Source organism: Lytechinus variegatus, chromosome 7 (assembly GCF_018143015.1).
Source record: "Lytechinus variegatus isolate NC3 chromosome 7, Lvar_3.0, whole genome shotgun sequence".
Lineage (NCBI taxonomy): Eukaryota > Metazoa > Echinodermata > Echinoidea > Temnopleuroida > Toxopneustidae > Lytechinus > Lytechinus variegatus.
This window is the reverse complement of record NC_054746.1, coordinates 10,241,377-10,257,640: the sequence shown is the minus strand read 5'-3', so window position 1 is coordinate 10,257,640 and position 16,264 is coordinate 10,241,377. Positions and strand designations below refer to the sequence as shown.

The window sequence follows — 16,264 nt, the reverse complement described above, 5'->3', positions numbered from 1 at the left end:
AAAAAGGAAAGAAAGAAATAATAAATAAACATATGAATAAATGAATAAACAAATGAATAAATACACAAATGAATGGATTAATAAATAATTCGATAAAAAGATAGCTGGAAGGTGACATGGATTAATTCGATTGATCAAGCAAACATTTAGATATTAAACATTAAAATAATGAGTAAATGGGAAAAGAAAACAAGCCACCCATTGGAGATATTTTTCTAAGCAATTGTTATCTGATGAAGATGTGAAGTTATTAATATTGAATAGATTCTGTGATTTTTGCCAATAACGCATGAGGAGCTCATTCTGTGAATATGATTTGTAAGAAATGTCCAAGTTTTGATAGAATAGGTGTATGAATATCATGATACGAAATCTATTTCATGTAATACCAAATCATGCATTATTCATACAAATTTACACTGCTAAATTCATCTTTCTCCTTCTCTCTCTTATTTCCTAGATTTCAAGACAAGATCACTTGAAGCAATAGTCGAGATGCTCCGCTGGTTTGCTGGTCGACAAATTAGAGACGTGGCTGTAAGTACTAATTTATTTAATGAAAAAAAAAGTTCCCAATGAACGATATTATGAATCAGTACACATCTGCAATATATACTGTTTTAAGCCTGCTCTAACAAAGGAATATAACACCAATCTTTGCCATAAAGAAATAAAAGGGAATATCTATAGATGAATGGAAAGTAAGTTTTAAACAATTATTTTGTTAGTAAAATAAAAATTGATTAACGGAGATAAAACCTAGTATTGCATAAGACTGAGGGTTATAATTGTTGAACTTTGGCTAAAACATTGGTTAAAATATGAAGTTATACATTATAACTGAAATGTAATCAATACTATCACGACTGCCAACATCATAACAACATCACAGCAGCATTTCCGCTACCACCACCATCATCCAGAGGCGTCGATCATGGGGACAGGGGGGGCGATCACAATCACCGTCACTGCCATTACCATCCCACCATCCTCATCATCACCATAATCTTCATCTTCATCATTTTCATCATCATGGGAATCCTTCCACTACTCTTTCCATCACTTCAGGATTTTTTAATAATTCAATTATTCTGTATTATTTCAGATGATTGGCGGGAACATCGTGACTGGTAGCCCTATATCAGACCTCAATCCAATTCTCATGGCATGTAAATGCACCTTGGAATTGGTATCACAAGCAAGAGGTAGAAAACCACACAGAGAACAAATATGTTTGAATTAAGCTGAAAACACAAGATTTGTAGCATTTTGTCCATTTTCTTTGTGTAGTGTATTTTTTAAAAATCATTGTGAATTATCAAAGATTTGATTTTTTTGTGATTTAGAACTTAATTAATGACTAATAACTAATATTTCTATTCTAAGAATGATGATGGATTTCGTTTAAGTTGTTGTTCAGGTAATATTGTCATTTTAGGATTTTTTTTTCACCAGCTTGGGGGAAACGATTTATCATAAAATTTAATGTTATATACAGAAAATTTCTTTTTATTTATAAAAAGAAACCTGTCTTATACATTCATCACCATTTCAGGTACTCGTTTTGTGTTTATGGATGAACATTTCTTTACTGGCTACCGAAAGAATGTTATAGAATTAGACGAGGTGTTGAAGTCGATCACAATTCCATTTACTACAGAGGTATGCCCACCAAGACCCCAGAAATTTCCTTGAGGGTGCTGTGTGTAGTATTCTCTATAGGCAGCACCCCAGGTATTCTGGAAGATGTGTAAAAATTGGAAAATGTAACAAAAATCGCATTCATTTCGTAGCGAATTCCCCATTTTTTTTTAGTTTTCAAATTTCTCGCTACCAAGTAGACCTTCATTTTGTAGTGAACATCAACATCCCCACTTAAAAAAATCGTTCCCAGGGCACTGTAAGATGTTTTGTAATACAGCGCGTCCAAGAAAAAAGGAAACCGAGATTCAGTGTAATTTTAAAAAAATCATTATCATAAATTTGCTTAATGAAAGTTACATGGATGGAAAGATACGCTTCTCCTCTTTTATTTGAAATCCATCTCAACGTTCATAATGCACGCATGACTGAGTTAGAATAATTGAAAGTGGTGCATTCAAATGTTTAATTTGCAGGAGTAAATTACGATTTTGAGTGAGTTTTATGGCCTTTACAGCTTTCTATTCGGGAAAACAAATTTCATAACATAAATATCAATGTTTTCCTCTACCATATGAGATGTAATGCATAAAACATGAATGAGTCATGGTCGAGAACAATTGCATGAAAACATGCTTAATTTCTACCAATTCGACGAATCGTTTTAAAACGAGCATTTCGTTTTTCCTACAAAGCAGCAGACAATTGCTGCGGACTGGAGTCTCTGTCTATTGGAATTCAATGTTACAATGTTAACAATTTTGATAAATTTCATCTCAAACTTCTCTCACTCGTTTCATTTGTCGCTACATTTCACAGGGGAGGTGGAATATGTTTGATGGGGAAAGGAGAAGCAGAAAAGGGGTACATTACTTTTTTCCACGTGTAGAGGAGAAAGCCATTTTTTAGTCTTGAGGGTTGTTTATCTGTAACTGGGTCACCCCACGCCATCAAACATTTTGCTTCCTTGCCTTGTTTAACCATTCATCATTTCAAGCAATATTTACAAGTTTTACAGAAATAATTTTTATAAGCCAATTAACCACAAAGTCACATTCACTGTGCATCCTCCATTGCTTGCCGCTTTAATGGAAATGCTTGTTTTTCATTTTTTTTCACTATAGGTAGAATTCAAGCATGTTTTCATTCAATTATATTTTACGGGCAAGGTCCTATATGAAAGATGAAAAAAATGACATTTAAGTTATGAACTATGCTTTCCGAAAAGATTTACATAAAATCCTAATTTGCTAGTGCAAATGGAAAGTTACTAGCACCAGTTTCCATTGTTCTAAATCAGTCATGTCTGCATTATAAACGTAGAGATGGGCTTTAAGTGAAAGAGGGGAAGCATATTTTTCCATTGATGTACATCTCACGAAGCAGTTTTATGATTATGTCAAAAAATTACACTGAATTACGGTTTTTTTTCTGGGACGCACTATACATCACCATGTAAGAAAATAAAGGATTAAAAAAAGCATAACCGGAGTGGGCCTATGTTATATTCGCAAGATTTTCTGTCTTTTTTTTAAATAGAAATATCAGATGACTCGAATGTGTATTTGTACTTGAGAGTAGCTGAGCTGAATAGATGAATACTCACACTTCTATATTGCAAATTGAATAATGGGAAATTGCAGAAAACAAAGGAAACCATGGATAATTTGGTTTTATAGCGTTTTACAATGTATGAGGAATGTCAACATAATGCCCCATAATATATCATTATTTACTTAAAAAAAACATCATAGACCTTGGTAAAGGGAATACTCTATAAAAGCACAGTATAATGCTGACTGACTAACAGCTTAGAATACAATACGTTCCCTGTCACTGTGTAATACATATTTGAAATGTTTGAGTTTTGTTACGGAAACGGCATGTTTTTCCATTCATGCAAAAAAAAACTCTCTACCCCCAAAATATCCGAAATGTTTTGTCGACATCATTAAACTTGATATTTTATGTTTACCTATTTGCACGCTTTCTCTACCAAGAATGAATACGTCTATGGCTTCAAACAATCTCCTCGTCGTGAAGACGACATCGCTATCGTTAACGCTGGATTGAGGGTGGCCTTCGATCACGGCACTGACGTCATCAGAGACATTACATTGTCCTACGGAGGAATGGCGGAAACAACAATCCTTGCCACAAATACGATGGAGAAATTAGTGGGAAAGTTAGTTGAATTTCAAAAAGCCAAGTTTTAAAAGTTCAAATTCTATTTTAATTATATTTTATTATAATATTTTACGTTAATTTATCATTATAATTCAATCAATAGTTAAATAAAAGAATAGTTACATAGAAGAATAGTTTGTAGTTATTAAGGGTTATTGAACTTATGAATATTAAGGCAGAATAATATTTACACGGAGGAACATTTTTTCATCTTGTTTCTTATTCTACCTTCAAAATCATTCCATTGGCTAAATTTTATCTTATGCAAACTGTGTAATACACAGGAAGTTTGGAAATTGAAAGATTGAAGCCATTATCCAAAAGGGCAAAAGCTATTCTATTACTGTCGTTATTTTGAAAATACCTTTGCTCAAGAATCATTCATACTTTTCCGAGATAATATTTATATTGGTCAAAAAACCAAATTAGACAAAATGAATAAAACAAGATATTTTCACCCTTGAATATACATCATTTCAAGAAAGTGGGACGAAACAATGTTAGAGATAGCATTCACATCCCTAGCAGAAGACCTTCTCCTTCCCGCTGGAGCTCCTGGTGGGATGGAAACTTATCGACAATCACTAGCAGTAGGATTCTTCTTCAAGTTCTATATATTGGTCCTTCAACAGCTGCAATCTAAACAAGTGAGTTTAAACGGTTTTGTAGGTTATTATTGCAGGATTAAATAAGGATAAACGTTATATTGATTAACATACGAATAGGATTTTCATACCTTCATTTAAAGTAAACAGCGATGTAAAAAGAAACAAGGCATAATTTGATGAATTTCTTAATGAATATTTTTTTTCAAATATTTCCATTTGCATTATATTTATGACAAAACCTGGCTCAGGGGCCGGTTTCATAAAGGACATACAACTGTTGTAACTTTGCGATTATGTCAACTACCATGGCAACGGGATCAGGAGCCAATCACAATCAAGGATTTGATGACAGTTGTCATAGTGAACGAGTTATAGTTATAGATCAGTATGTACGGACCACAAAAATATGGCAGTTAGACTGCAGGAAATGTTATATTTTGTAATAATATATCTTCTTCTTCTATTTTAAGGAATTCTATTTCGTTATTTCAAGTGAAGACTTGCATATTGTGTATTTCATATTTTCTGGTCAAAATATAGATGAACCTTCATCCTGAATTGACGTCATCCATCGACACGAGTGCCATAACCCTATTTAAAGATGGGCCTGTTGAAGGTGTCCAATTTTTCAAGGTTAGTCACTCCATTAATGCAAATACAACCCATTTCTGGCTTATACCTATTGACATTTCTCCTGTCGGTTCGAGTAATTTGACGAAATCACATCATCCATCGACACGAGTGTAATAGCTTGGTTGAAAGATCGGTCAGTTAACGAGGTGAAATTCTTCCAGGTGGGTCACTCCATTAGTGTAAATACCACGCATTTCTTTTACATGATGATTGAAAATAATTGCTGTGAAGCAATTTGACGCAATGGAGTCAAGAATCTCTTGGAAAGATTTCATTTTTAGAAGTTTCGCCTGTGAAAGGGGTTTGAATCTTCCAGGTAAGTCACTCTATTGATGCATGTACCATTCATTTCTGTTATACGATAATTTACATTACTGGTGTGGGTTCAAGCTTGTTGATGCAACAAGTCGTAGTCTCTTGAAGTCAAACGCATTCGATTTTTTGAAGCTGGGCCCGTGAGTCCAATTCTTCCAGGTAAGTCACTCCATTAATACACTTACCATCTATTTCTGTTGTACGATGATTGGCAATACTACTGTACGTTAAAATAGGTTGATGCTTTAATTCCGAGTCTCTTGAAGACACATTTAATTCGCAGAAGGGTAGATGATTTGGGGAATATTTTACACAACATAAGAATCAATTAACAGAATCGGTCTAAATAATATATTGGTAAACATGCGTTCGACAGCAAATATGGAAGAATCAACCGACTTCATGGTATACTCTAATCAGTGCTCTGATTTATTTGATTAAATTTGATGTTAAAAGGGGGTGTGTGTGTGTTTGTGTGTATGTGTGTTGTTTTATCGTGGACATATAAAATCTGAACTCTTAATTAACGTGCCTTAACATATGCTTACTATCACATCAATCATTTTGATCAATCCTTTCTAAGAGATTTTTGGTTTCTTTTTATTTTCAAACTCTAGTGAAACCCCCGAAACTGACAACAGGTATAGAATGTGAATTTTTCGCGCGCTCTTCGTGGTGTAGTGGTTCTGACTCTTTCCTTTCAAACAGAGGGTCGTGGGTTCGAATCTTAGCCATGGCGTGTTTTCCTTCAGCAAGAAATTTATCCACACTGTGCTGCACTCGACCCAGGTGATGTGAATGGGTACCAGGCAGGATTAATTCCTTGAATGCTTGAGCGCCTAGGCAGCCCAGTTAAATCCGGTGTAATAATAGCAGGGCCCGCCGGGAGAACAGTTTTCGGAACTGAAGTGGCTAGCCTGAGTAAATGTACCTCTATTATTATTATTACTTTAGGAAGTAGCTTCTGGCCAGCCAGACCACGATCCCGTGGGTCGTCCTATCAGTCACAAGGCTGCCTACCAACACGCCACGGGGGAGGCAGTATACATCGATGACATGCCTAGTATTTCGGGTAAAATATACTCTCGAAAACATTTTTAAACGGCTAAATCATTCCTCAAAGAGTGAGAGTGTATTTAGAATAAGGAGTAAAAGTGCACTTTCTAAAAGTATTTTTTGAGTAACAAATTGATATTCACTCCAATCGAATTATCATTGATTTCACTTCTTCGGAAGTTAAATAGAGTAACTGATTCATTTAGTTCTCTTATCCAAACATTAGTAAACTAAAATGTTTGTTCAATGCCTCGAGGGGAACATTGATGAATTTATACATGTGTATCCATCTTCATCTTCTTCAAATGCCAGCGTAATTGTAATGTTTGGCTGGAAGACGTCATAGAAAGGTGAACTTAATTTTGATACAAATTTCTTTAAATTGTTGTACGTATAAATGCAAAATATCTCGGAAATAATTCAATATCATATATGCGATTCAATCGGAAACGGTTTATTAAGATATAAGACAATAATCTATCTGTGATGGCGGTGTGTAGCCGATTGAAAAGGAATTGAATAAAAAAAATCTGCTTCATTTGAGAAGGCGCGGAGATATAATGAAAAGTGAAGATACATGTAGATGTAGTATAATTTTACTGGGTGATAAAATACATCAGGCTGTTAATCTTAATCTTCAATCTTAACACAGTTAATGAGATCTTAAACAAAGAAAATAGAATCACAACGCTGAACAGAAGTGCATGGTAGAAATCTAGCATGCTTTGTAATTATATAATTGACTGGATTCGACATGACTCTCATATCAAATTTCTTTTCAAAGGTGAACTTCACATGGCATTTGTGTATAGCGGGAGAGCTCATGCAAAGATCATGTAAGCACATCCTTTATATTTGAAGGTATTCCTATAAGCCAGTCACACCTACAATGATAATATGGTATGTCTGCAGAGGACTACTCTGACACTAAAAGAAACCGCTATAGAACAAACTAGTCATAATAAGAAACATTCTGGGCATTAACTGATAAGTCATTTGAATTAATGAACTGTAAAATCCTCCGAATGAAAGTAGAGCACCATTCAGTTTGCAGAAACTTTATTCCAAATATCGAACCTCTTGGTTTGTATAAAAAAAACCAACAAATTGTATAGCTTGATTCTCTGTTCACGGGGCTGAATATATATAAATATATATATATATATATATATATATATATATATATATATAAAACGGCGTAATTTCCTTCAGCAAGAAATTCATCCACACTGTGCTGCACTCGACCCAGGTGAGGTGAATGGGTACCCGGTAGGATTAATTCCTTGAATGCATGAGCGCTGAGAGGCAGCTCGAGCTAAAGCCGGGGTAATAATAATAATAAAAAAACGTGCCTCGGAATAGAATATTTCTAGATAGATGGCGCTATATAAATGCCTATTATTATTATTATATTGGAATACACTATCGGAACAGTATATTGTTAACTTGGCGCAGTTCACGATAAGCCAATGGAGTTATTCATTATTGGAATAAGACTTGAAAACTATTTGTGAACCTTAACGAGACTCCTCTGTCACTGGGTTAAAACTGCAAACAGGTCTATATAAACAAGACTTGTAATATTCTCTTAATATTTGAGATCTATACTTGCCATTAATCTCCTTTAAGAATATATAAAAGAATAAATAGAAATAATAATTCTCATCATTCGAACAATTTCCGGATATTGTGGGAAATTCTTTGAACCTACATTTTTCATTTCAGGATAGATAATTTTGTAAAATGTAAGCATTGATAACAAATCCTCTTTATTTCAATCTATACAGATCCATCGATCCATCTAATGCATTAGCCATGGAAGGTGTTCATGACTTCATATCTGCTGAAGATGTCCCCGGTAATAACTTTATCGGTGCCATTATTCCTGATGAGGAATTGTTCGCTACTAAAGAGGTAATTTTACAAACTTAGAAGTACTAGAAGATTTTAAAAAATACTTGTGTATTCTATAGCATCGCTGGAGCTCATTTCTGTGTTATTGTCTTAAAATCTGTGGAAACTGAATTTGAAATGATTAATTGTAACTAAGACATGCAATGAATTCTCTTATAAATAAATTTTACATTTTTTAATGATTATAACACAGGTAAATGGAAATATTTTTTTAACATGTTCCTAAATGGTCTTGGTAATAAACTTTTTTTGTATTGCAATATTAGAAACAATGAAAAGAAATTTCATATGGATAATATTTTTATTAAAGAAGTTTTGCAGTCTTGGTGTGAGTTAACTTTTAATGAAAATCCTCCTGATGAGTTTATTCACAATCAAATCATATGAAATAACCCTTGTATCAAGGTAGATGGCTCTTTACTTTTTAAAAAAGATTGGATAAATAAAGGTATTATTAGGTTAAATCATTTGTTGAAGCAGGATGGAAACTTTCTCTCACATTCTGATTTTGTTTGTAAGTTTGATATTCATTGTAATTTTCTTGATTATTATTCTGTTATATCTGCCATACCAGTTGAATGGAAAATGGTTTGCAAAGAACCTCTTAAAAAAGTGAATTATTAAGAGGAAATTATATATAACATAAACAAAGTAACAAAAGTGTGTAAATATATTCATAAAATGTGTGTAGAGAAAATTTTTGAAATTCCTATTTCACAAAACAAATGGAAAAGTATTGTTTCAAATCCAATCGTTACTTGAGACAAAATCTATATGATTCCTTTTAAATGTACTTTCTCAACAAAGTTTAGATATTTTTAGTACAAAATTTTTCATAATATTCTTGGTGTTAATAAGTACTTGAAAACTGTTGGTATATCACATTCTGGTTTATGTTCATTTTGTTCAGCACACACGGAAACTATTGCACATTTATTTTGGGAATGTCCCCTTACTCGTCGATTTTTAGATGATTTTGAAAAATACACTCTTAAAAGTGAAATAAAATTATCTTTTAATAACTTTGTATTTGGCATACCAGCTGGAAATTCTTCTTTTAATTTTGATATTTTATATGCCAAATATTATATCTTTTCAACTAAATGTTTAAAAGGAAACTTATCATTCTCATCATTTCAAAATAAATTAAAGTATCAGCATGAGATAGAACGAACTATGCACATGCAACAAAATAAGTTTATTGTATATCTTAATGAATCGAGGCACATCGAGCTTATTTAAATCATGTATTGTATATATGTATGTATGATATGGAATTTGATGTATCACATACATTTTGCATTTGTTTATATGCGTTGTGGAGAAATATTGAATAAAGACTTTCTTTGAAAAAGAAAAAAAAACATTTTATCTGATCAAAGACACATTTTGATATACTTTTATTTTACTTTTACCATGTCTCAAATTAGTGATATTCTTTTACTTTCACATTGAAATCTGAAACATGATAAATTATTGTGAATTAATTTAGGTCACTTATTTGAGAAACAATATGAGAGAGATGTCATATTCTTAAACTTTTTATTGATTCCTTCAGGTGATGCATATTGGCCAGATCATCGGGGCTGTTCTCGCTGATACCAAGGAACAAGCTCAACGGGCAGCCAAGGAAGTCAGCGTCCAGTTCAATGATCTCGAGGCGGTGATCACGATTGAGGTACGTATACGACACTGTTATGGTATGAAAACATGCTTTTAAATTTCACACGCAATCCGCAACATCATCACTGTAGATAATAGTACTAATAGCCATGGGCAGAAATCCCAGGGGGGGACGTGCCCCCTACCAAAAATGGTAGGGGCACATAATATCAAATTTCCCCCTACTACTTTTGGTCTTTTTATGAGCACAATCGAAATAAAACTGTATTTTGGACTAAATGACTATTTTTGGTGAAAATTTTTTTTTTTTGCTTGTCAAATTTTCTAGGCCCTGATCCCCTACCTTTGCAGAGAGATTCCCGCCCATGTTAATAGCTGTGATATCTTTTCCAAATTGCATCTGGAGGTGCCGTGGCCGAGTGGTCTAAGGCACCTGGCTATACATAAAAAGTCCGGGGTTTGATCCCCGGCCGTGGCACCTATGCCCGTAAGCAAGGCATTTGATCTACAATGCTCTTTTATCCTGCTTTCAAATAAATGGAAATGCTATATGCATTATTGGTAATTTGGTGTGCACTTGTTTGAAAAAAATTATAAAATCTAACATAAAACATTTCAAATCATTTTAAATCCAAAGAGAGAATAAAGAGGGTATTGGAATGGTATAGCTTGGAAAGTGAAACGATTTTCATTTATATTTTTTTTTCATAATATTAATATCTAAAGCTCAGTTGTGTTATCCCATTCGCCAATATTATTTCATGTCGAGGGGTTATTTGCTTACTTCTCTATTTTTTTGCAGGACGCAATTGCAAATGAGTCCTTCTTCGACTACTCAAGGGTTATTGAAAGTGGTAATCTTTCAGAGGCTTTCGAGAAGTCTGACTATGTCATTGAAGGAGAATTGAAAGTTGGAGCTCAGGAACACTTCTACATGGAAACCCAGTGCGCATGCGTGATACCAAAGGGGGAGGATGGGGAGTTTGAAGTGTTCTGCGGTACTCAAAATCCTGCGTCTGTGCCGGTACGTTCCAACCAATTATTGCTTATCAGCTTAGACTCGTGTAAAATAAAAATGACGTCACGGTGTTACAGGTTTCAAATTGTCCCACAGGGATAAACAGTCACACGTCATAATTAAAAAACATTACTGTTATACACCTTTTATGTATCTCATGTGAGATAAGAATATCCGGCAGCTATCTATGCATTCTTATATTTCTAACATCACATACTCTAAGAAAGAAAAACAAAATCTTTACTGATATAATATGAACGCACCAGAATTTAGGTTTTACTGACAGAGGAATGTAATTGTGATTTTTTTTAAGTTGGTAATTTGATATTTCAACTAATCTATCGATTCTTAGGCGACTCATCTGATAGTGTATTATATGAGTGTATCTGTCTACAAGTATTTACAAATTTGATTCGGTTGGTTGCTCATTAGTTGATAAATCAATATCTTTCGAATTCAGAAATTCGTTTCTTCTGTCCTTGGAGTTCCATGTAATCGGATAACATGCCGTATCAAGCGGTTAGGTGGTGGCTTTGGTGGAAAACAGTACCGGTCGGCGATCCTAGCTGCCCTATGTGCTGTTGCTGCTAACAAGTAGGTATTTGATATGATTAGTGTTTTAAAATACACCATTACTAAATTGGTACATCAATTTTTGACTAACTCTTCACCAATGTTGGGTCATATACTGTCCTACACACATTTATGAAATTTATTATCTTGCTCCTAATACTTTGTAAGTTTTCTATACTTAACGGAAGGTGATCTCTCAAAATAAATGTCAAGCCTATGTTGATCCTATACTCGGTGTTAATTAATCAATTGCGTAACTTGCCCAAATGTTCGGTCACAAGTTTGTTTTTATATCATTTATTATATATTGTCGCCCTTAATTTCTTTCTTTTAATTATTTCACGTTTATCTGTCCATAGTAGATCCATGGTCTATCCAACCCTATCCCATTTCCGAACTTGTTTCTCTTCTGCACTTTCTGTCTGAGCTGTTTCACCTGTTTGGGACTTAGATCAGATGCTAGCGACCACAGTTATCTATCGTCTGACGTTATAAACTACAAAATCCTAATGGAATTATTTTTTTTGGAAAAAAAATAGAATAGAAACATATAATGCTTTGATTATCATTGATAAATGCCCACATGACTGCGATACAAATTCGGTGTTCAAGACTGTGATTTTATATAGTAGCACTGATGAAGAGTTTATCAGGGACATTAAGACAACAGTGTCGATTGGATAAGATAACTCACAGTTAAAGTTGATAATAAAGCAATATTGACTGGCCTCGGGGCGATACGACATATATCGCCCAAACTATCAATTAAGTGAGGGCGATATATGTCCTTTCGCCCCCAGGCCAGTCAATATTGCTATTATTAACCAAATCAGGCATCTAGAGCAAAAATCGTTAAAATCTAGATATTTTAAATTTTTAGAATGAGAATCTAGTTTATCATGTTGAGCAGTCTGGGCCTCTGAACTTTACCATTGTGACGTAATTGAAATGACGCGTCCCTGGCCTGGGGGCGCAGTATCCAGCGTTGTCTTAACTTGATTACCATTATGACGTATAGCACTGTGCGGTTCAAAGACGCGTGCAAAAACGCGTAGAATACCCGGATATTAGCGCTGCTTTTTATTGCCCGCTACATTTCCACGCATTTTCTAATTGACTTTCCTGAGCGGGCAATAAATTGGGCCCGTGGATAAACAATTGGAATTTTATTGACCGGCAATTTGATCCCAGTCTTAAGCAGGCAACAATGTTTCAAAGTTGCCCTGCTCAGATGTCTGATACGGTTAATAATAATTTATATCTATTAATGAAGAGAGAAAGACAGAAAAAAAATCGTCTCTGATCTCAAATATATGTGTTCTTGCACATGCTTGGCTCTTGTAAGGGTGCTTATAACCCTTTATCCTAGATCGTGATGAGGATATAACATCAACAGCGACAAGGCCTCGTTCTTATTTTGCTATAAGGTCGGATATGTATCACTAATAATTATTATGATTGTATTCTTTTGATCTCAGTGGAGCGTTGTGGCCAAGTGGATTAGTCTTCTGACTTTAAAAAAGAGGGCCATGGCATAATTTCCTTCCGCAAGAAACTCATCCACATTGTGTTGCACTCAACCCAGGCGAAGTGAATGAGTACCCGGCAGGAAGAAATTCCTTGAATGCTTGAGCGCCTAGGCAGCTTAGCTAAAGCCGGGGTAATAATAATAGCAAGACCCGCTGGTAGAACAGTTTTAGGTTGGTTGTCCATTGCGTTTTATGCTAGATCGGGGTGAAGACATGACTCAAACAGGAACAAGACATCCGTTCCAAGGTCGCTATAAGGTCGGACTTATCATTAATTCTCTGATATCATTATGATTGTGTTCTCTTGGTCTCTAGGGTTGGCCGTCCAGTGCGTTTTATGCTAGATCGGGATGAAGACATGAAATCGACAGGGACAAGACATCCGTTCTTGGGTCGTTACAAGGTCGGTTGTACCAAGGATGGAAAACTCGTCGGTGTTGACATCAAGATGTTCTCCAACGCTGGCTTCTCTTATTCTGTTTCTACTGCGGTAAGTATATACAGGGTCTCGCAACATAAAGCAAATGATAATGGGGTTGGTTTTTACGATTGATTGCATTGACTATTGTGTGTGATCAATCATAAAAAACAACCCAAAACATTCAATTTGCTTAAAGTGATTGGTTAACACTGGTTTGACTTTTAAAAAATCTGAGCTAGATGGTCACACTTGTCACCTGTGTCTGTGATATGTTACAAAAATGAAGCCCAGAAAAAATTGCGTTCGAAAATGATTATTTAGTGCTTCAAAAATTGAAATGTAAAGTGACCGGAAACACCATCTTAATTTCATCCCATACACTTATGTGTACTATTTAGGTGTCTATAAGACGCCTATTTACAAAATCGGGGTTTGCCTTGTAGTTTTAGCTTTTCATTCCCAATAATGGTTGTTTTCAGGGTTTGTTAGTTCTAATACATGCACTTGTACACATGTTTCATCTTGGTTTATGAGAATGTTTTAAATCGACTGCTCACAAAGTTAAACAATACCTTTAATGTAACGGGACCTAGGATACCGATCATTTTGTCCAGACAAGAAGGCGTAGATTTTATTTTACTCTACAAGGGTACTTCACAAATTTGAAAGTAATATCAGACAGTATTACAAAGCACAAACATTTGAAATGATTTTGTGCTATATCGGCCCCACACTGAAAACCCCCTAATTTTACAGAAAAAAGAAGATTTTCCAGAAAGCAATAACAGAATCATTCTGTAAATTCATAAAACAGGAATTTTCTGCGATTTAACAGAACGGGTCTGTTTAAAAAGGGGAAAAGTGTGTTTCATTAAAGGAAATTTTTAAGGTTCCATACATCAAATACCATTTTATGTAAGATTACGCAATCTGGTAAGACTACAGGTGTTCTCGAGGCTCTGCTGCAGGAACTTCTTTTCTTTTAAGGATAAATTTTCTAACAGTTCATTTACTTTGATACGTTTGAACACGCTAATCATATTACGAATACATTAATTTAGATAAGATCTGTGTAAATTTTACCTTTTGCTCACAAACCCAAAGAACATCCGAAGAATTACCCTAAAATTTTCGGCTGCTAACTGCTGCCTAGATAAGTTTAGAAAATGAGGAAAAGTCACAAAAATTGCCCTCAAAATTAGCTATTTAAGAGGTGGAATCTCAAAATTATGTTTAGGCCTAGATCCTGAGACATGCTTTTTTTGGGATAAATTAATTAGTATCTTTTTGATATCAACATATTTTTTTGATTGATATGAACGTCATGTTACTTATCTTCATTAGACGCCTGCATATTCTGGAGGAGAAACTTTTTATGTAATTCATATTTCATTATGATAACAAACACGTCAGAAGTTTACATTAATGTCATGAAAGATGAATTTTGAAGAATTATGTTTTGGATAGAAACACGAAAAAACCGTTTATATCAAATTAGCTTTACCTATACTTCAGAAAAATATTTTAACTTATTTCTTCGCATAAAACTTCCATACTATAGGTGATGGACAAAGCGATCCAGTCTTTTGACAACGTATATCGGTTGCCGGTTTTCCGGGTTGAGGGCCGAATTTGTCGTACCAACCTCCCGTCCAACGTAGCATTCCGTGCATTTGGAACACCACAGGCTATGATCATTACTGAAACACTCATGGACGATGTCGCAGTCAAGTGCAAGATTCCTCAGCATAAAGTACGACATAAAAGTATTTACAAATACTTCAAGTTGTAAAGTTTTGATATTTTTCATGCAATTTTATTTTGGGTGTATGAAACTGGCAAAATATAGGGATCTTTTTCATGGCTTCAAGAACTACTGATTGCATAAGTGAAACAACAAAAAATCATCACCAATAATGACTATATAATTTAGGTGATCGTAATTCATTGTTCAAGTCTGTTGAAAGCTGATAAAGGTGTAAATATATTGTGTATGGACGCTACTCACAATTAGTTTAAAGACAAATGTAATGTGCTGTAACTACGAGTAAATTCATTAAGTACTGATGGGCATTTTGACTTCCAGTTTCAGACATCGGTTAGAAAAGTGGTGGAGTGTTCATGAGGTGTGTGTGTGTGTGGGGGGTGCATATGTGTATCATTTATACGAACAAAAGCATTTGAGAAGGGTATGTGCGTGAGAGTGTGCGGGTGGGTGTGTAAGAGACCGTGTGGGGGGGGTGCGGGAGAGCGAATGGGACAGAGAGGTAGAAGGGGGATGAATGACTAGTTGGAATTATGTTAGGGCTAAGTACAAGAAACAGACATCGCTATTCTATCAAAATGTACACCTGTATCGATATGAGACAAGCAATTTTCAATGCTCTAGACCTGTCTTTACCCTAAACAAAGTGTTCTGCCTTTGATAAAGACTGCCTTATTACAAACAGTGGTTTGACCATGTCTCAAATTGTGTATGGCAGAACAAGTCACCAATGATATGTTTTGTTTTATATAACTCAAACGAAGATTCTTGCCATCTGATTGGTTGAAAGGTGTTCAATATTTTGTCCATTCTTTACTGCGTGCATTTTGTAATTTCCATTGCACGGTGACCGTGCATTTTTGATTTTTCCATTGCACGGTATACAAATAGCGAATAGGCATGAGTACGATGGTGCGAGATTTCGCATGAGGTGAAAGAAAAATGCTCTATTCAACGAGGCGTTAGCCGAGTTGAATAGAG

General features: G+C 34.8%; 1 protein-coding gene across 2 annotated transcripts in view; it reads left to right on the top strand.

Moving 5' to 3' along the window:
* Nucleotides 1-16,264, top strand: part of LOC121418414 (xanthine dehydrogenase/oxidase-like) — a 34,864-nt gene that overhangs the window by 7,575 nt on the left and 11,025 nt on the right. For both annotated transcript variants that reach the window (XM_041612259.1, XM_041612260.1), the window contains exons 10-23: nucleotides 461-537; nucleotides 1,106-1,205; nucleotides 1,556-1,662; nucleotides 3,642-3,826; nucleotides 4,310-4,475; nucleotides 4,977-5,069; nucleotides 6,339-6,456; nucleotides 7,225-7,276; nucleotides 8,228-8,354; nucleotides 9,913-10,032; nucleotides 10,780-11,001; nucleotides 11,456-11,589; nucleotides 13,413-13,587; nucleotides 15,080-15,271. In XM_041612259.1, the coding sequence (XP_041468193.1) occupies nucleotides 461-537; nucleotides 1,106-1,205; nucleotides 1,556-1,662; nucleotides 3,642-3,826; nucleotides 4,310-4,475; nucleotides 4,977-5,069; nucleotides 6,339-6,456; nucleotides 7,225-7,276; nucleotides 8,228-8,354; nucleotides 9,913-10,032; nucleotides 10,780-11,001; nucleotides 11,456-11,589; nucleotides 13,413-13,587; nucleotides 15,080-15,271 (1,868 nt within the window). The remainder of the gene's footprint in view (nucleotides 1-460; nucleotides 538-1,105; nucleotides 1,206-1,555; nucleotides 1,663-3,641; nucleotides 3,827-4,309; nucleotides 4,476-4,976; nucleotides 5,070-6,338; nucleotides 6,457-7,224; nucleotides 7,277-8,227; nucleotides 8,355-9,912; nucleotides 10,033-10,779; nucleotides 11,002-11,455; nucleotides 11,590-13,412; nucleotides 13,588-15,079; nucleotides 15,272-16,264) is intronic.